Source organism: Conger conger, chromosome 2 (assembly GCF_963514075.1).
Source record: "Conger conger chromosome 2, fConCon1.1, whole genome shotgun sequence".
Lineage (NCBI taxonomy): Eukaryota > Metazoa > Chordata > Actinopteri > Anguilliformes > Congridae > Conger > Conger conger.
In genome coordinates, this window is record NC_083761.1 from 12,645,466 (window position 1) to 12,661,685 (window position 16,220).

Below are 16,220 nucleotides of genomic sequence, written 5' to 3' on the forward strand. Positions count from 1 at the left end.
TTGTCCTGCCCTCACACATGGGAAGTGTGTTTCTATAATACATAGCAAAGTGAAAACAAACCCATCATTGCAAATGCAACTACGCAAAATTCCATTGTTTCAACATATCCTTGTCAGTTGTTAGTCCACCCTACTTTAGCATTAAAAGTTAACCCATGGGTCTTTTACCTGCAATCTGTTTGAGGAGTGTGGTGTGAATATAACCATGAGTTACTGTCTCTGAATTTTCCTTGGCCTTTTTTCCTATGAGAACAAATCTGTTTTGAACTCTGCAATTGCCAAAGGACATCCTCTCAATATCAGTGGAAAATAGACTGCTTAGTGAAAATAGAAATTCATGCTAGCTAATCAACTTAATATGTATGCTCTCTAGATGGGAAAAATGTAACTACTAATGTGTGCAATTGCAGTTACTTTGAGGCACAGTTGTTATGAGCTGCACTTGTTATTAAAATGATATTGTCCGAAATACAGAAAGTATTCTCACATGATGATATCAGCAATTGCTATTGCTGATGTAAAGAATCAAATGCTTAAGTACTGGTAGAGAAACCATATAACAACAATGAAAATATCTGTGGCTACCCATTTAACCTCCTTACACAAAAGCCTTTGCATATAAAAAGGCTGCCTCCCCAGTGAGTTAAAGATTACCTTCACCTTCAATGCCCTGGTACTGGATATCATCTGAGGACATTCTCCCAATTAAGTTTTTTTTTTTCCTTCGAAAGACTTTCAAGGTTTATACCGAATGCTCAAAAGACAATGTTTACTTGTGACATGTCATTTGGATGGCACTGGTTTGACTACTTTGTTACATTAGCACAGCACTGATGTACACACACATACAGTACGCTCACTCAGTTACTCACTCTGTCACTCACTCACACACGCGCACACACACACACACACACACACACACACACACACACACACACACACAGAATACGGACAAATAGGATACCATTTCCCGGTTACATACTTGGGAGGGAAGAGTGTAATATCAACTGACATGGAGTCATGGCTCTGAGTTGACATACAAAAATTTATTTCTCATGTGCACAAAAAAATTTGAACAGAACTGGAACAATGATTGAAGCCATGTGGCTTTTTGTCGTGGACCTTTAAAAATCCTTGTTAGATCTGTGACACTTCTTTCATATCGTCTTTACAACTGGGGGAGACCCATACCCTCTGGTCTGCTCTGTAGTCATACAGTAGCGTTTCTGCTCCTCAGCTGAGGCGGCACTACATCAGTACCAAACTGTAGGATCCAGAGTTTGGTAAGAAATGTAGCGGTTAGCAGTCCAATCCCAAGTGCAGTGTGATTGTGAAACATTTCTTCTTTCAGAGCGAGTGGCTGCAGTCCTTGGTAGCAATTACGTCCTTGTTTTTCTTTTTTTTTTCTTTTTTTTTGCAGTTTTGTAAAAGTTTGCCGGAGTTATAGGGTCACCCGATTCAGATGTAATGTTCACTCTTGTTATAAGTATAGTTTTAAAAAGTATACTTTTAATTTTAGGATGTTACTCCTTTGTACATTTTTTAATATCCCACAGGGTGTGCATGTATGAAAAGGCATGCAAACGGACCACAATTACATAGGTTGGGTGATGTTGTTACTATAACATCTAATAGTCACAAAATAAGTTGCTCTTGCTGAACATGACCAAGGAAGCTTTGGGCTTTCTCGTCGCTTCAGTTTAAACATAGTTACACTTCACAATGGGTGTGGAATGGAAATCACAATCAGACAACAGTTCTGAAAACAGTCTTAAGGATCCGAAGATGATCGTTCTAGGACATCCGAAACATCCTTTTCTTTTTAAAACTGAAGGGCGTACTGTACGTTTGTATTGGTCCAATAAGAGAGCCCAGCAAAAGAAAATGGGAAAGAAAGCCTTTTTCTCGATTTTGCATAGTGATTTAAAACATCGTTATGAAAACAAAAACTGAAAGAAATGAAAAGAATAACAACCGAACATACAGCTGATGACAACTACCACCTGAAACATATGAACCAGGAGCTCATGGCTAACACAGCTGTGCCATGCTTCCACTGCGTAGAACACAACAGGACAGACACAATCCTTTTCTTTTTTGTATCTACAAACGGGACCAGTAAATAAGGAAAGATACTGCAATGGTCGGGATGTGAGTGTTCTTATAGTATATACAGGGAAGTGTCTTCACATTACACACAAATCATTCTATGAAGCAGCAATTTTTGTTGCAAATAACAAAACATTAAATAATTGTAAAGATTAGGATTTTTGCAGTTTTACAGTTTAATATGCATATGATGATCTGTTTCCTCTGCATAAAATTCTGACATACATTTTCAGTGTTGACTAGTTATTTTTGCTATAATACTGCTTTTACAATGCATACACATACTGTAAATAAAATATTAACAATAACTAAGTCTTTGGCAAACATGGGGAAAAGTACATTCACTTTACATTTTTAGGAGCAGTATGAGGGGAAAAAAGAAAACTATCTGAAAAGGTATTTTTTTCCCAATTCTTTCTGGATTGTGTTGGCTACCGTTTCTAAGAGGGGTATTGTGGATCTAGTTGTAGCTTTAGTTAAGTGTTCTGTGAAGAACGTATCTGCCCTGTGAGCAGTTTTTCCTTTGAGAGTTATAAGGCATTAGTTGGAGTCACATGACCTGTTCCTCTCACTTCCTGTCGCAGAATTTTCTTTCTGTGACTGACATCAGTGTTAAGGATGACCGGTTTTTGTCAGGTGTGGGATATGCTTGCACAATGTTAGTCAAACTTGGGTTCTGTCCTCAACATGCCATTTAGTGGTAAAATATTGAGTCAACATTGTACTGTTTTCATTGTTCTTGAAATGGCTGACAAGCTGTAATGTACTGGAAGTGGTACAGTATGTGTGGGAAATATGAAGAGCGCATTGTAGCTCAATTAAAAGGTAAATCTCCAGGCAAAGGCTGTTATTTGTGAAGCATTCATGGGCCCCCAGAAAACAATGATATTTAAAGTAAAGTCAGCAATATGTAAACTTGCACTTGGAGCGTCTTTAGGTACAATATCTGACACATTTTTATAGTTAACAATGGGAACCAATGAGTGGAGTGTGAGTGTTTTTACTGCCCCGCTGTATAATCAGGTAGTTATCAAGAGTGAACTCTGCATGATGCCATCCTATAATGTCAGACTTTCAGATAATAGTGCAAAAACAAGAGCAAACAAAGATAAGATATTGCATGGACTGCGATCATTTGCTGTGTTTTTCAAAATCTTTTAACAGAAACAAACAAAAACAAAGCAAACAATCCTAAATGTTCATAAAGGCTGTCATGATAACAATAACGATAATAATAAAAAAATGATAAAAAAAATTAATTTAAGAATATATTTACTAATTTAAATTCAGGTTGCTAGGAGACCGTGATGTGTCACGGTTTTCTTTTCTTCATTTTTCACACATATGTTTTTTTACATCTGATTGTGTATCACAGGGAACTTGTCCACTCAAATAGCATCAAACAGCCTCTTCCAGAAAGGGTAGCTTTATACATGCTGTGTGTTCTGTTGGTTGGTATGGGCTTGTGAATGAGGTGGTTGAGGGTCGAGCGGTGGCCTTCACTGATGCTACAGTCTTCAGCATGGATCTGATTGTACCGTCCCTGCAGACAGCCAGTGTACAGTGAGATGGAAAAGTGTGTCCAGTAGAGCCTAACTTGCGAGAGGGCTGCTGTGTTCACGACTGGGTCCTGTCGGAGGTGTCATCATCAGTCAAATAAAGGAATGTATCGATCCATGAAGAGACGAAAACAAATAGGAGAGAAAACCCTTGTCGCTTCTTACTTTGCTTCCTTCACGCCATGTTTTCTTCAAAAATGTTTTTTTTTTCTTTTTTTATAATATATATATTTATATAATCTCTCAGTCTCTGGAGCTGTACAGTCTTGCGGATTGAAGAATGGGACTTGAGGAATTGGAGTTTGGATGGGCCGAATTGGTGTGGCTCGGTCGGGCCTCCGTAGCTGTCCGTCCTTCGGGTTTTTGCGAGAAAGTGACAGGAAAGTTTTGGAGCCGCCTACCGTCCCATTGACCTTAATGCCACTCACACTGGTACAATATGGGGGCCGAAGCCATGGTCCTGAAGTTTGATTTGGTTTCCATGGTAACTAGTGGCGGTCATAGGCAGTGGCAGCAGTGGGAGGGGCGGAGCCTCTGGATGCAGCACTATAATAATAAGGGGAACCTGAAAGTTAACAGGAGAAGAGTGTAGTGGTTGAAATAACATAAAGCACAACGTAAAGACACCTTCCTCATATACATTCAAAGCAGACAGACTGGGTTTCAAATCTACTGGGCAGGAGCTGCAAGTAGGGGACACATTTCAGCTATTTAAAAAGATTATTTAAAAACCAGACTTAATACCCATGTCTGAGACTCAGCAACGTAACATTGACAAAGGCTTTATGCTAAAGTGTTGGCCCATTTGTGCTGACTGGTGTTCATATATATTATGTGATTGAAAGACACACTAAGAGCAGCTTAGAGAAAAGCATACAGTGAATGGGGAATTTCTACTGCCATATTTACTACCTGTTATACAAAGTATTATAATTAACTGCATTTACATTTTAAATATTAATTTGGCTCCTTAAATAATTATTTATGTAAATACTGTTAAAGCTGTACCTTTACGATGCCTTGTACATAAAATTTTATCACTGTACCAGAGGCAGCGTTGTGTTTACTCAAACAGCTTTTGCGAGAACACTGTGTTCTTGAAAGTAGTCATTATAAGTCTGATTGATTAAGCCTACTAGCATATTGGTGAAACATTAAAATCTCCAGATTTTAATCAGCATCTCTTTGATTTTACATTTTCCGCAAACAAAATCAATGTTCAGAGTACCCAACATGTAACACATTAGCTCTACATGCTGTCAATTAATGTTCTAACAAACCATGCTTTTCTCAATAGTTACAAGACAAATTATTGTTTTAACTATAAACAGTATATCTCATGTAATGAAATGTGATGAAATTACATGCTTGTAATCTGAAACAATATATTCAGATATGAAGGAAGAAAATAAATGCTGTAAATGACAATACTTCAGGGGGATACACATGGCACTGAAAGACTTTCTGATTCTGGTTCTGTTCCTGATACTGGTTCTGTTCCTGACGAATGAAACTCACTTAGTAACGCCGGGTTGCTGAATCGCCATGCTTCGTTGTATGTTGTGTACTGTGGATGACTGTATGGGTTCCCTGAAAAGTCGCTCCCTGAAAACAAACAACACAAAAAGACAAATTCTCATTTTTATTCCAAATAACACAAATAATGCTCAGTATAATACAGAAATAATATTATCAACCGTGGACGGAAAAAGGTCATTCTCAGACATGTTTAATTCTAACCCATTTCCTTCATGAATTTTAAAGGGACGTCCTTCTAAAAGTAGAATTAAACCCGAATCTCCTGTGTCAGATTGTGTCACTATCAATAGAGTTCGTAAGAGGCCTTAAATTCCTGCTGAATACCATCTTCAAAAGGTGCATTCACTGCAAAAATGGAAAGCCATCCATTCTAAAAATACTTTTTAAAAATAAATGATGCAAATCATAGCTTTGTGACACAATAATCCATCAACAGTCCCTCGGTTAAATGCGTAATTGACCTAAATAACAGATCACATCTTCTCATTTCTCTTTTCTTTATACTTTCATTATCTTTTATGTTGCTGTATATTGATAACCATTATGGCATTTAATGATTCATAGCATCTATATATTTTTAAATAATCTGGTAAATTCTTCGATTTGTCTCTATAATTGCAGAGTTGGTGTTTTATTTTTTCTTTGGCGTATTGTTGCTGGCCATATTTGTTTGCTCATTGATTTGTCTGCCTCTGTGTGGAATAGATGGCATTTTCACACAACGGGCCTCTTAAAAGACTGTTTTTAACTCCCATCCCATGTTATAATGTCCTCTGCAGGGCTACTTGAGCTGAATTTATCACTTTGTAAATTTTTCAGTAGTTTTTTAAGGCTTATTCTTTTTGAGTCTGAGTGTTCTTTTTGCTTTAACTGTCAGTTGGTTAAAGTAGCCATATAAACTTCTGGGGCCTTTCCCTGGAAAAAAAGCCGGTTGTATAGATTTTTTTTCTTTCCCTTGACTCTTTTTTTTAGTATGCTGCAGAATTCCAGTGTGCAGGAAGTAACTCAGACCATGTCAGTGAGCAATGCTGTTGGTCCAACACGTTTCTTTCTTTTATGAGACAATAAAGGCTAGATTTTATATGAAGCTGGTGAGGAATGGCTTTTGCTTTAACAGTGTTTGGGACCTGTCACTAAATCTTAGTCGGTGTGGGTCAGACGAATGGGAGAGCACAGGAAACCTATAGCTGTAGGATTAAGAGGATTTCTCAGCTCCATGTTACTATGTGTGACTGATGAAAATAAATGTGTGATGAAAACACATTTGATGTTCTCCAAGAGATATGTGTAGCAAGTGCACAAATCCTGCCGTCGAATTAAATTACCAGAGAAAACACAAAATCCAAACAACTATCATGTTACCCAAAAGGCAACACAGTATTCGCTCGAACCTTCCTGAGCAGCATTGAGGGTAGACCAATGCATCGCCATTTTAGTTTGATGTAATGAGTCCCATTTTCTATTTGTAATGTTATCCCCAGCTATATTATATTGTTTTTAGAACATCACACATTGTCACAATACTTCCTCCTCCACTGCAAGTGTTTATTTTATTATTTGTTCGCGGAAGACCACAGCTGTCTGAATGTTTCTGTGTATTACAGACAGCACTGTGCACTCAGATGTTGTTGTGTTCTTTCTCCCATATGGGTTAATGTGCACTGAGGGTATTGTCGGGGGCCTTTTCTGTGGTGTGGGCGAGGGCACCAGCCCTGTGCCAGAACGCATGGTGGAGGCTGGCAGGGAAACCGGAGCCACGTCCCTCGGAGAGATAGTGATTTAAATATTTACAGGCCTCCCGCGCCTCTGTGTTGTGACCCTTAACTGTTCGCCGTGAACCTGAACCTCGGGTTAAGTAGAGGGGAAAGAGATACGCTCCGTGGCGCCGGGCTGGAGGGACGAGCGAAGACAATGTTTATCGACGACTCGCGAGAGCGCGCGCGGGGGATAATGAGCCTCCGAACCCGAGTGTAACTGAGAGGAACTGTCCAATCGCCTCGCTCCGATCACTTATCGAGCACGTTTGGTCTCCTAGCGCGTCACATCCAGGCTCCTGCCCTCCGTGTCTGCTGTGCACGTCTACCCATCCGTTTGTTTTGCTCGCCTGACCAATCACTGTCCAGGGATGGTCCTAGTTTTAAGTGCATCCTGGTCAAATGTTATGATTGTGCTTAAAGTCAAGATCATCATCATCCTCAACATCATCATCTTAAAATCATTTAACCCTCCTTAAGATTAAGATTTTATGACTGCCTTTATGTTTGGGGTCTAATTGCGCCCAACAGTTCAAATAAACACACAATTATTGTAATAGATATATTTTGACACTTTGGTTGTCGCCTTCTTATTGTTTCCATAATGACTAGCCTTTTACCCATAAATATGAAAAATCTGTGAGAAACATGTCACTTTAGAGCCTGAGGTATAGTTTGGCACCTGTATAGGAAAGTGCCACCAGAACCATCCGCAAAGAAATCTGAGATAAAAAAAAAAAATTCTTACATTTTACACAGTTACAGAGGGTCAAGAGAACCCCACACAACATATTTGTATGCAAAGTTGGTATAGGACTAAGCATAGCAGTATGTTTGTTCCATGTTTACCGTTTAATCCCTCAAAATTAGAAAATTAGAAAAATCATACAGTATCAATATGAAACAAGGTTAACTAATTTTTAAGAGTTGTCAAACACTAAATGGGGTCAAATTGACCCCAAACATAATTGGAGGGTTAATCATTTAGCTTATGATTTGTTGTTTGATTTTCCACCATTTTTATTTTTTTAGTTAATACAATGAAAAGTAAATATACTTATGTCCTCACATCATTAAAATCTGGATTGACATGCTGGGTCCAGATTAAAAATGATTGCTCACTTAATCAGCGTATTAAACTAATTTGCATCGTACATTATTATTTCGGAGAGGTTTTTTCCATCACCGGAGATGTGTCCGTGTGACATGACGTTCACGGCATAGCCATTATGATGTTTTAAAAACAAAAAAGATTTATGTAGACATGTCTTAATTTAGCGCCCGCGTAATTGAGCCGTGCCTTTTGATTTTAGCGTTGAGTGACACGAGGCTAGCAGAAGATCATCATTTTTAAGGGCCTACCCTCTGAAAACGTTACAACCTGAGCTAAAGTTAATGATGCAGCGAGAAAGGAAACGTCGCTCACCAGGAACCATTCCAGCAAGTGTTGAGGTGGGATAGCTCCCCTGTCCTGTAGGTGGGACATGAGGGGGATACCCAGGTAAGGTTGTGTTCGCCATGTCCCGACCTGGGAAGAGAGAAAACAGGCACTTAACCGCTGCTCTGGGAGAACAACCAAAACAAATTTACAGCTGAGCAACACTGTGTGGTCGGCACGCTGTTCCACTCTGCATCTTCAATGTCAGACTTCCGCGTTAGAAGAATAAAGGTGGTTAGAGATACAAAACAAAAATCAAAAACCAGTTTTTATACAAAGCGTGCACTGTCAGTGTTCAGTAATTATTCTCTTCAGATGCCCTTTGTGTTCTCATTGTGGCTCATACTGTCTGTAGCGCTTCAAACGGGTGGCAAATAGCGCAGTTCCATACATAGTGTCTGTAGATGCTCTCTGCTCCTGCTTAAGAAGCGAGTCTGGTCAAAGATCAAAATCTGATATGTTTTATGATACGTATCAAGTACCTTACATGCACGATTGAGCATCCCCAACCGCATCCTGTAATCCTATAACCTGATTTCCCTCCTCCAGTCGATGATGCAAACCGGCCTTACTGCCAGCCCAGCCTATCGGAGAAATGCACATATTCCTTCCGAGTAATGTCTCTGCACTTAAACACACCTAGAATCCTGTTGGAAAACAGTTTGGGTTGTGTATCTCATCATGTCTGATTTGTTTGTCATTTCCGTGTTTGCAGCTGATTAACAGCTAAAAGGTAAACTATCTAACGAAATATCTACGATAGAGAGATCATTTTGGCCCAAATTATGGACACCAAGCAGAATTGAATCGGTCTTTAAGTAGGAAGAACTAATAATTAACATTAAACATTACACATTTTACAAAAAAGAAATAACTAGAATTGTGTTTGTCATCTAGTTTTGCACTAGATGACAAACATTTTTGTGGTGTCTGTAAGTATGTCTAGTCAAGGAATTATCCAGATTCTCTGACATTTTTCATTGTTTCTTTTTTCACTCTTTTGAACCAGTACTACTGGTACAGCTTGCATCAGTGACTGAAGGGGCTATTGAGTTCTGACAGGAACATGATTCTGAAAGATCATTTATGAATGTAAACACTTGATAAGTATTGGTAAATACAGGGAATGCACCTTATGAAACACAAATGAAAAGCATCAATTGTAGCTGCTTTAAGGTGAGAAAAGATGTGTACATCTAATAGTTTAAAACAAGGAGTGAGACAAACACATAAACAAACGTGCACACACACACACACAAGCACGCTTGCTCGCATGCACACATATTGTACACGCACACTTTCTGTATTATACATACACAATTTTATCCAGATGTTAAACCGTATACAAGATTATTGAAAGAGAAGAGCTTCCTTTAGGACTAAATAGTAAAGGTCTTTACAGAGATGATGAAACAGACATGCAATTGTCTAAACACCTGTGCATTTCATCAGGGCTCTCTCATGGCCAAATTACAGAAGGATTCATGAATATAAAATGTTTTGCAATTGACTGAGGACTTGATTCAAAACTCCCACCAGGATGTTTAGTTTCAATTTAAAATAACAAATTTAAACAGCCTAATTTTTGTGTTGCTTAACATTACTGTAATTCACTTAATTTAATTCATAATACAACACTGTTTAGGCTTTGAGTGAGAGCAAACATGTCTTGATTTACTTGCTAAGTTTAGAGCCACTCTGGTGGCAGGAATCAGGTACATATACAGCACGCGTTGTGTGTTCTGCGCTCAAGCCACAGAGACGTACAGTAATCTCCATAACGTGGCTAACTAGCGCCCCTAAATGTGCTCTCTGCCTCGGCCAGCAGGAGGATATAGACGTAAACAGCCGGCCTCACTGAGCAGACCGAACACTGAGCGTCATTTCAGGCCGAAACGCGAGGCGTCCGCCATTCAGCCCCGTAATTGCTGGTGACGGCTGACTGTCCCACACAGGAGCGGGGCCGTTTGAGCAGCCGCACGGACCTCCGGATCAGCCAAGGCCGGCCTTCTGAGGCCCCCGAAAACATTGTGCGAGGGGCACCATGGGCTGGGGGGAAATCATTAATGAGGAGGCCAGCGCTCATTGCACAACGTAAGCCCAACTGTGGACGTGAGAGCCGTGCATTGTGGAGAGCGGAGCGCCTCCGCACACGTCTACCGAGAGCAGCTGTCTCCCCTCGTGCGCTCGGTAAAATTCAACAGACTAGACACAGAACAGACCACAGTTTTGTCTCCTGACGTGGAAAACACGAGTGCTTACTGCTTCCCTAGCTTAGCGCCAACTGTTTCCCATCAGACAAAGGCTCATCATGAATATGATTAAAGGTTGCTGAATGGCTACAGAAATATTTGTATATCAGGAATACTTGTTGATGACAAATACACAAACTTTGTCTAACTCTTATCATCGCACAAGTCATACAATCAAACTAGGTTTCAACCTGGATTGCTTTGCTTTTCTGTCGGCAACAGTACAAGCCTGGATATCATCGATAAGAGTAACGGTTGTGATTGATTGGTGCAGACATGTATCGGACAACATATGTGCAGGACAACATACATGTTATGTTTGTGAAAATGTTGTTTGGTTAGTTATGAGCGGATGTTGTCTCCAGAGGTGGCCCAACCCCCCTCCCTCCCCCCCAGCAGTGCAGGGCACTGCGGTTTGTGCGTAACGTGTACCTGCTAGAATAGGCTGGCTCGCGTAATGCCCGTAGCCGGGGCCGTGCTGGGTATAGGCACTGTAGCAGGGGGTTGAGGCATCTACTGACACAGTAGGTTGGAAAGGCTGCAGTTCCGCTAGGCACGAGCCCAGCAGGGAGGAGGAGGAGGAGGAGTAGGAGGAGGAAGGGGTGAAGGGGGCCATGGAAGCCTCATGAGGCTCCTGTTTAACACAGGCCAAGGATGAATGGGATTCTGCCGGATGGAGAACAAATACAGACAAAAAAAAAGTGTGATGAACACCCACACGACTGCACACACACACACACAGGCATACGCAAGGACACTAACAGAAAGGAGAAAAAAGGATGAGAGCCATGCGAGTGAATGGCAAATGTTTAAAAATAAATCATATATTTTAAACATGATTTAAAATGTACTCAAACATACACTGCCATGAGAAAAGGACACAGGTCCGAGATTCTTATGAAGGTGTTTGATTTTGCAACGACAGCTCCACAGCCCAAATCCTGAAGTTTCCTCTCTCAGAGAGAATTGTGGTTGATCATTTCAGTGGAAGCGATTTGGGGCTGGGGGGGGGGGGGGGGGGGGTAACAGGCAGTTATAGATGCAGGGTGTAGGCCACAGGTGTACTACAGCAGTACAGTGGATTGGAGTTTCACGATCACACGTACCAATGACTGATACTCCCTTCCTGTAAACATTAATTTTTGTTTTTCGGTAGCATGTTGGAATTTGCCCCTCCTGAACATTTTGTGTCTGCTAGCACTAGTTTTTTTCCACAAAAAGGAAGTGGCAAACTTTCCCTAAGTTAGAACAGGCTAGTATTGTCACTAGAGTTCTGGACTACATCCAAACACCAGCTGCAGAGTCCATAGGTAGATGTACTAGCTGGAGATCACATTACTTTTGCCGTCCGCACGTGTAATTCTGCTCGTACGCAATCCCACCTGAATTCATTTGAACTAGTCACCACCATTTATCCCTGCAAACTTAATTTGCTGTATCTACACAAGTAGTATCTGCCCAAATGGACAGAGTGTGATATGTTGATCAGAGGAAGCCATTGCTGCATTGTTAGCACTGAAAATGAGATCCATTCGAACAATATTCAAGAGTACCCTTGGTATCATCCTACTGAATGTTTGTGAAAACAATCATAACTACGTATATGAACTGTTTATGTATTTTGTAGGCAAGTACGTACAAATCCAAATGAAAAACCCTGTGAAAAATGTACCTCCGTTTCTAAACAGCGTCAACAAAAAGTGACTGATTTGCAGATGATGAATGCATGGAAAAGGGAAGCCTGATATGATTTTACTGATGAGCTTTGGGACCTTTTATTTGGCCAGATTTTCTTTCTGAAACCCAAGCAATCAATGCAAGCTCTGTTTCTGGCGCTACATGTCCTCTTTAAATTCCTTTCTGTTTGCGAGGCCTGTGGGGAGAGCTTTCAGTACGCTATGATAGCCTCATTAGCTGCTTCCTAGCTATTGTTGTTTTACAACAGAATTGTGTGTAGAGATTCCTCATTAAGATAAGGGCTCCTTTATATTGGGTGCTTCAGTGACAGCCCTCTTAGACTTAACGCCAGGAAATCAAGCCATTTTACTGGCCTCTTTCCCACACAAATCAATTCAAAGGATTCTTTTTTTTCCACCGCGGTTATTATTGGAATAGCATCTCGATATTAGCCGAATCGCTATAAATAGAATAAGGTGAGTACGTACGGTGTGAAAAGGGAAGGATGAAACCTTGATGGAAAAAAATGGGATAGTAATTGTTTCTGATACACTGGTTTGAGGCGTTTCATAACTAGCGAGGTTTTTAGACTCGTAAACAAACTCCTGTTACTTTTTTTTAATTGCCTCCAAAATAAAACCAATGGCTTCATGCTAGGAAGATGCATCTGCTGAGAAGCCCAGAGACTCTAGAGTAAAACATCAAAGCCAGATGAGCAAGAAGAGCAGAAAAGATTGTTTGAGGAATCAAGTGTATGGTGCTTACACAGGGCTCGCACAGTGGTTGTCTGACAGACAGGGGCACCATACAACACTGACCTGAGCGTTGTGTTCAAGACCACTGAACTTTGAAGCTAATAAAAGTGCTGTTGCTTATTGTCCAAGAGACAAGATACCCTCGGAAAGGGAGAACTGTCAACCCCTGATTACTGTGATGGAGGATAAACACGGGTCCACAAGGACAGCCTCCCAACGCTCACGTTTAAATGTGAAGAGAAGCTATAGAGTCTTCCTTTCCTGTCTTTCTACACGTCGTGCTTCTCATAACACCAGTGGAAAAAAAGCTGGTGACCTTTATTTTATTTGCCAGTACAACAAAGTCATCTGCAAATGACTCTTTTGGCGGTTTGAGTATTAAATTTACCATGACAGGGACACCTTCATGTTTTGCAACAACAACGACAAAAATCTTTGACCTCCATTTTCTGCATTCGGGGTGTAGCAATTTATCACCAAGCCAAAAACCCCAACACCCTAATTAATTACAACTAAGTAAAGAATGTTTGGAGAGCCAAATTGCTTTAATTCCCCAAACACACTGTGAAAGTCATTCATTATCAAATGTGTGCTCAAAAGTTAGCATGCTCGTTTGAAGGCGAAATAAGCATTAATTTCGAATCTGAGCTGCGTGTCCCCCAGCTAGAAGACAGACAAGCCGTTTGTCATGTGGCCACACATCAGGAACCTGAGGTTTTGGGCGGCCGATTGTTGTTTGCTGTTCACCAGAGAATAGCGGACTGCGCTTAAAAGATAGCTCGGATATATTTCAGCTTGAATACACCGGCGCCTCCAGTTAACACAAGGCAGTCTTTTTGTTTTTTTGGGGCCAAACGTGCATTCCAGCCTTATTTCTGCTGGCTTTGAAAGTCTCAAACGTGGAGCTCGGAGGCTTTTGTTGCCCTGGCCGCTCCTTTGTTTCTCCTGGAGATTGTGGAAAGCGAGTGGGGTCTCAGCGGCACCTGCGCAGGTTTTGTGTGTGTGACGGAGGGGGGGCGCCCATTGACACAGTGCCATCCCACCGGCCCCAGGAAGAGTCAGATTAATGGGCTCGGCGGGGAGCGTGTTTCAAGAGTTTTTACTGTTGATTCAGTCTGTAGGTATGTACAAAATGCCTCTCCAGCCCGCTTGTAATGGCCACATTGTCTGCAGTTGATCCACAAAATCTGCTGCAAAATTACGCGGACGGTCATTCGCACAACGTTGCGTTTCGTGCAGAAGCAAGCTCTATCCTGCTACGTACGCAATAAAGGAAGCACTTATTACATCTTACTACAAACAATTAGTAATACGAAATGTATTTGTAAATGGGTCACTGGACATTTTATGGATACGAACATCAAATAAGTGCTTGTGATACTCTCAGTAAATGGTCAGTGTTATTCACACAAAATATGCGCACTATTAAAAGACGCAGATAAAACATGAACCTATAAAATATCGAGCATATACTATTTTAAATATTTTGAAGCAAACCTAAGTTAATTACCATCATGGCTTCAATATAAAAACAAAATACAGTGGGGTTGTGAGGATGACCTATTAAAAAACTTGTATTTCATTTGGGGATTTATGGCAATATGTAATAAAAATAGCATTAATACAGTGGGAGGAAGAGAAAACATTGAAAAGAAGGTGGCTGCCTGCCCCTGAATTCTAATGACACGCACACAATACCTTAAATCTCATTCTTATTTGAGCTGCCTGCCCACTTTGCAGGTACTTTTAGCTGTTATAGGATATACAGAGGACACGTAAGATTTCTATCTCTCAAGGCTTGCCGTTCCCCCAGAATTCTAATCTCCACTGGCAGTGAAGAGTTCATGAATCATTCATCTTTAATAGATTATGCAAATTTCAGGACATAAAATCAACAAGATCAATAACTGCAGGCATTTAATTGGTGCTAGAAAACATTTTAAGGATGAACATAATCTCCACTTCTTTCCCTCTCAAGGCACTATTAATTCGGAATTGGATCTCAGCCTAAATGCAAGAGATAATTTACCACCTTTTTGCTTGGCTTCCATTCCTACCGCCTGGGTTTATCATATGCTAGTAAAGCATAATATCCTTCTATTAACCAACCCCCCGAACATTGTACCTGATTAAAACACATTGCAGATTGAGTTATTAGTGTCAACAGCCACTAGGGGAAAAATCAAGTGCAAGTTTGTGAAGTGGCAATGACTGGCCAATAACCGCGAGTATAAAACAAACTCTGAATTATATCTGAGGGCAATTAATAAATTTGAGCCTGAAAAGGCACTACTGAGTTCATGAAGGAGGTAAATTATTATACGACGTACATTAATTTCTGTTCCCGCGTATATTCGTCTGCGCGTACAGGCGATTGCAATCCACTTGAATAGCCCTGTCAGCGGCCGCTGTTCATATTTATGATAATTAGTATGTTTTATCTATTTATTTCCATTTAATTCAAACCTCATTTAATTCAGCCCTGTTGAGTTACTTCTTATTGGAACATAACATTTGCATATTGGTGGGTATGCGGGGGTCAGGAGGACAGATATTTTAATGGGGAGGAGGGGGGGGGCGTAGTAATATATCTCACAGGAAGTTCTGTGTCCTCTTTACCTTCTAACCCAACAGGTAACCTGCTTGGGCCCCCCAGAACAGGAATACTTCCTCTGAAACATCCACAGGTGCAAACAAAGCCGCCTGCCTCCGAGGAGCCCCAGACTGGGGCTGCTTTCATACGAGCGCAGAGCACAAAGGAGCAACACACATCCTTCTCCTCACAGGGCCTGACTTACCAGGGAAATCTACCTCCCACATGTTAATGAGAAAAAAAGGCCTTTCTTTCGCATAACACTGGCCCTGCTATCATTCCAGAAGGGGGACCGCGTTTTCCATCATCCTGTCTCGCCCCCACGCAGAACTCATTGGCTTTGATGGCTCCTGCATAATTATGTGAATTTTAATAAACGCTCAGCGTATTAATCTCGACCCGACAGTTGGCTATCAGTAAACTTAACCTTCTTCTAGGTAATAACAACGGCAACAATGAAACAATATTTCAATTAGCGAGGCAGTCATTAACCATGACAGACCCAAAGAAAGAAGAAGAAAAAAAATTAGCTTAGCGCGCAGAC

General features: G+C 40.8%; 1 protein-coding gene across 1 annotated transcript in view; it reads right to left on the minus strand.

Annotated features, from left to right (window-relative positions):
• Positions 1 to 1,025: 1,025 nt before the first annotated feature.
• Positions 1,026 to 16,220, minus strand: part of pax2a (paired box 2a) — a 36,290-nt gene continuing 21,095 nt past the window's right edge. Inside the window, exons 9-11 of the mRNA XM_061229276.1 lie at positions 8,388 to 8,489; positions 5,187 to 5,273; positions 1,026 to 4,214 (exon numbers count right to left, since the gene is read on the minus strand). Coding sequence (XP_061085260.1) covers positions 4,093 to 4,214; positions 5,187 to 5,273; positions 8,388 to 8,489 — 311 coding nt within the window. The 3' untranslated portion in view covers positions 1,026 to 4,092. The remainder of the gene's footprint in view (positions 4,215 to 5,186; positions 5,274 to 8,387; positions 8,490 to 16,220) is intronic.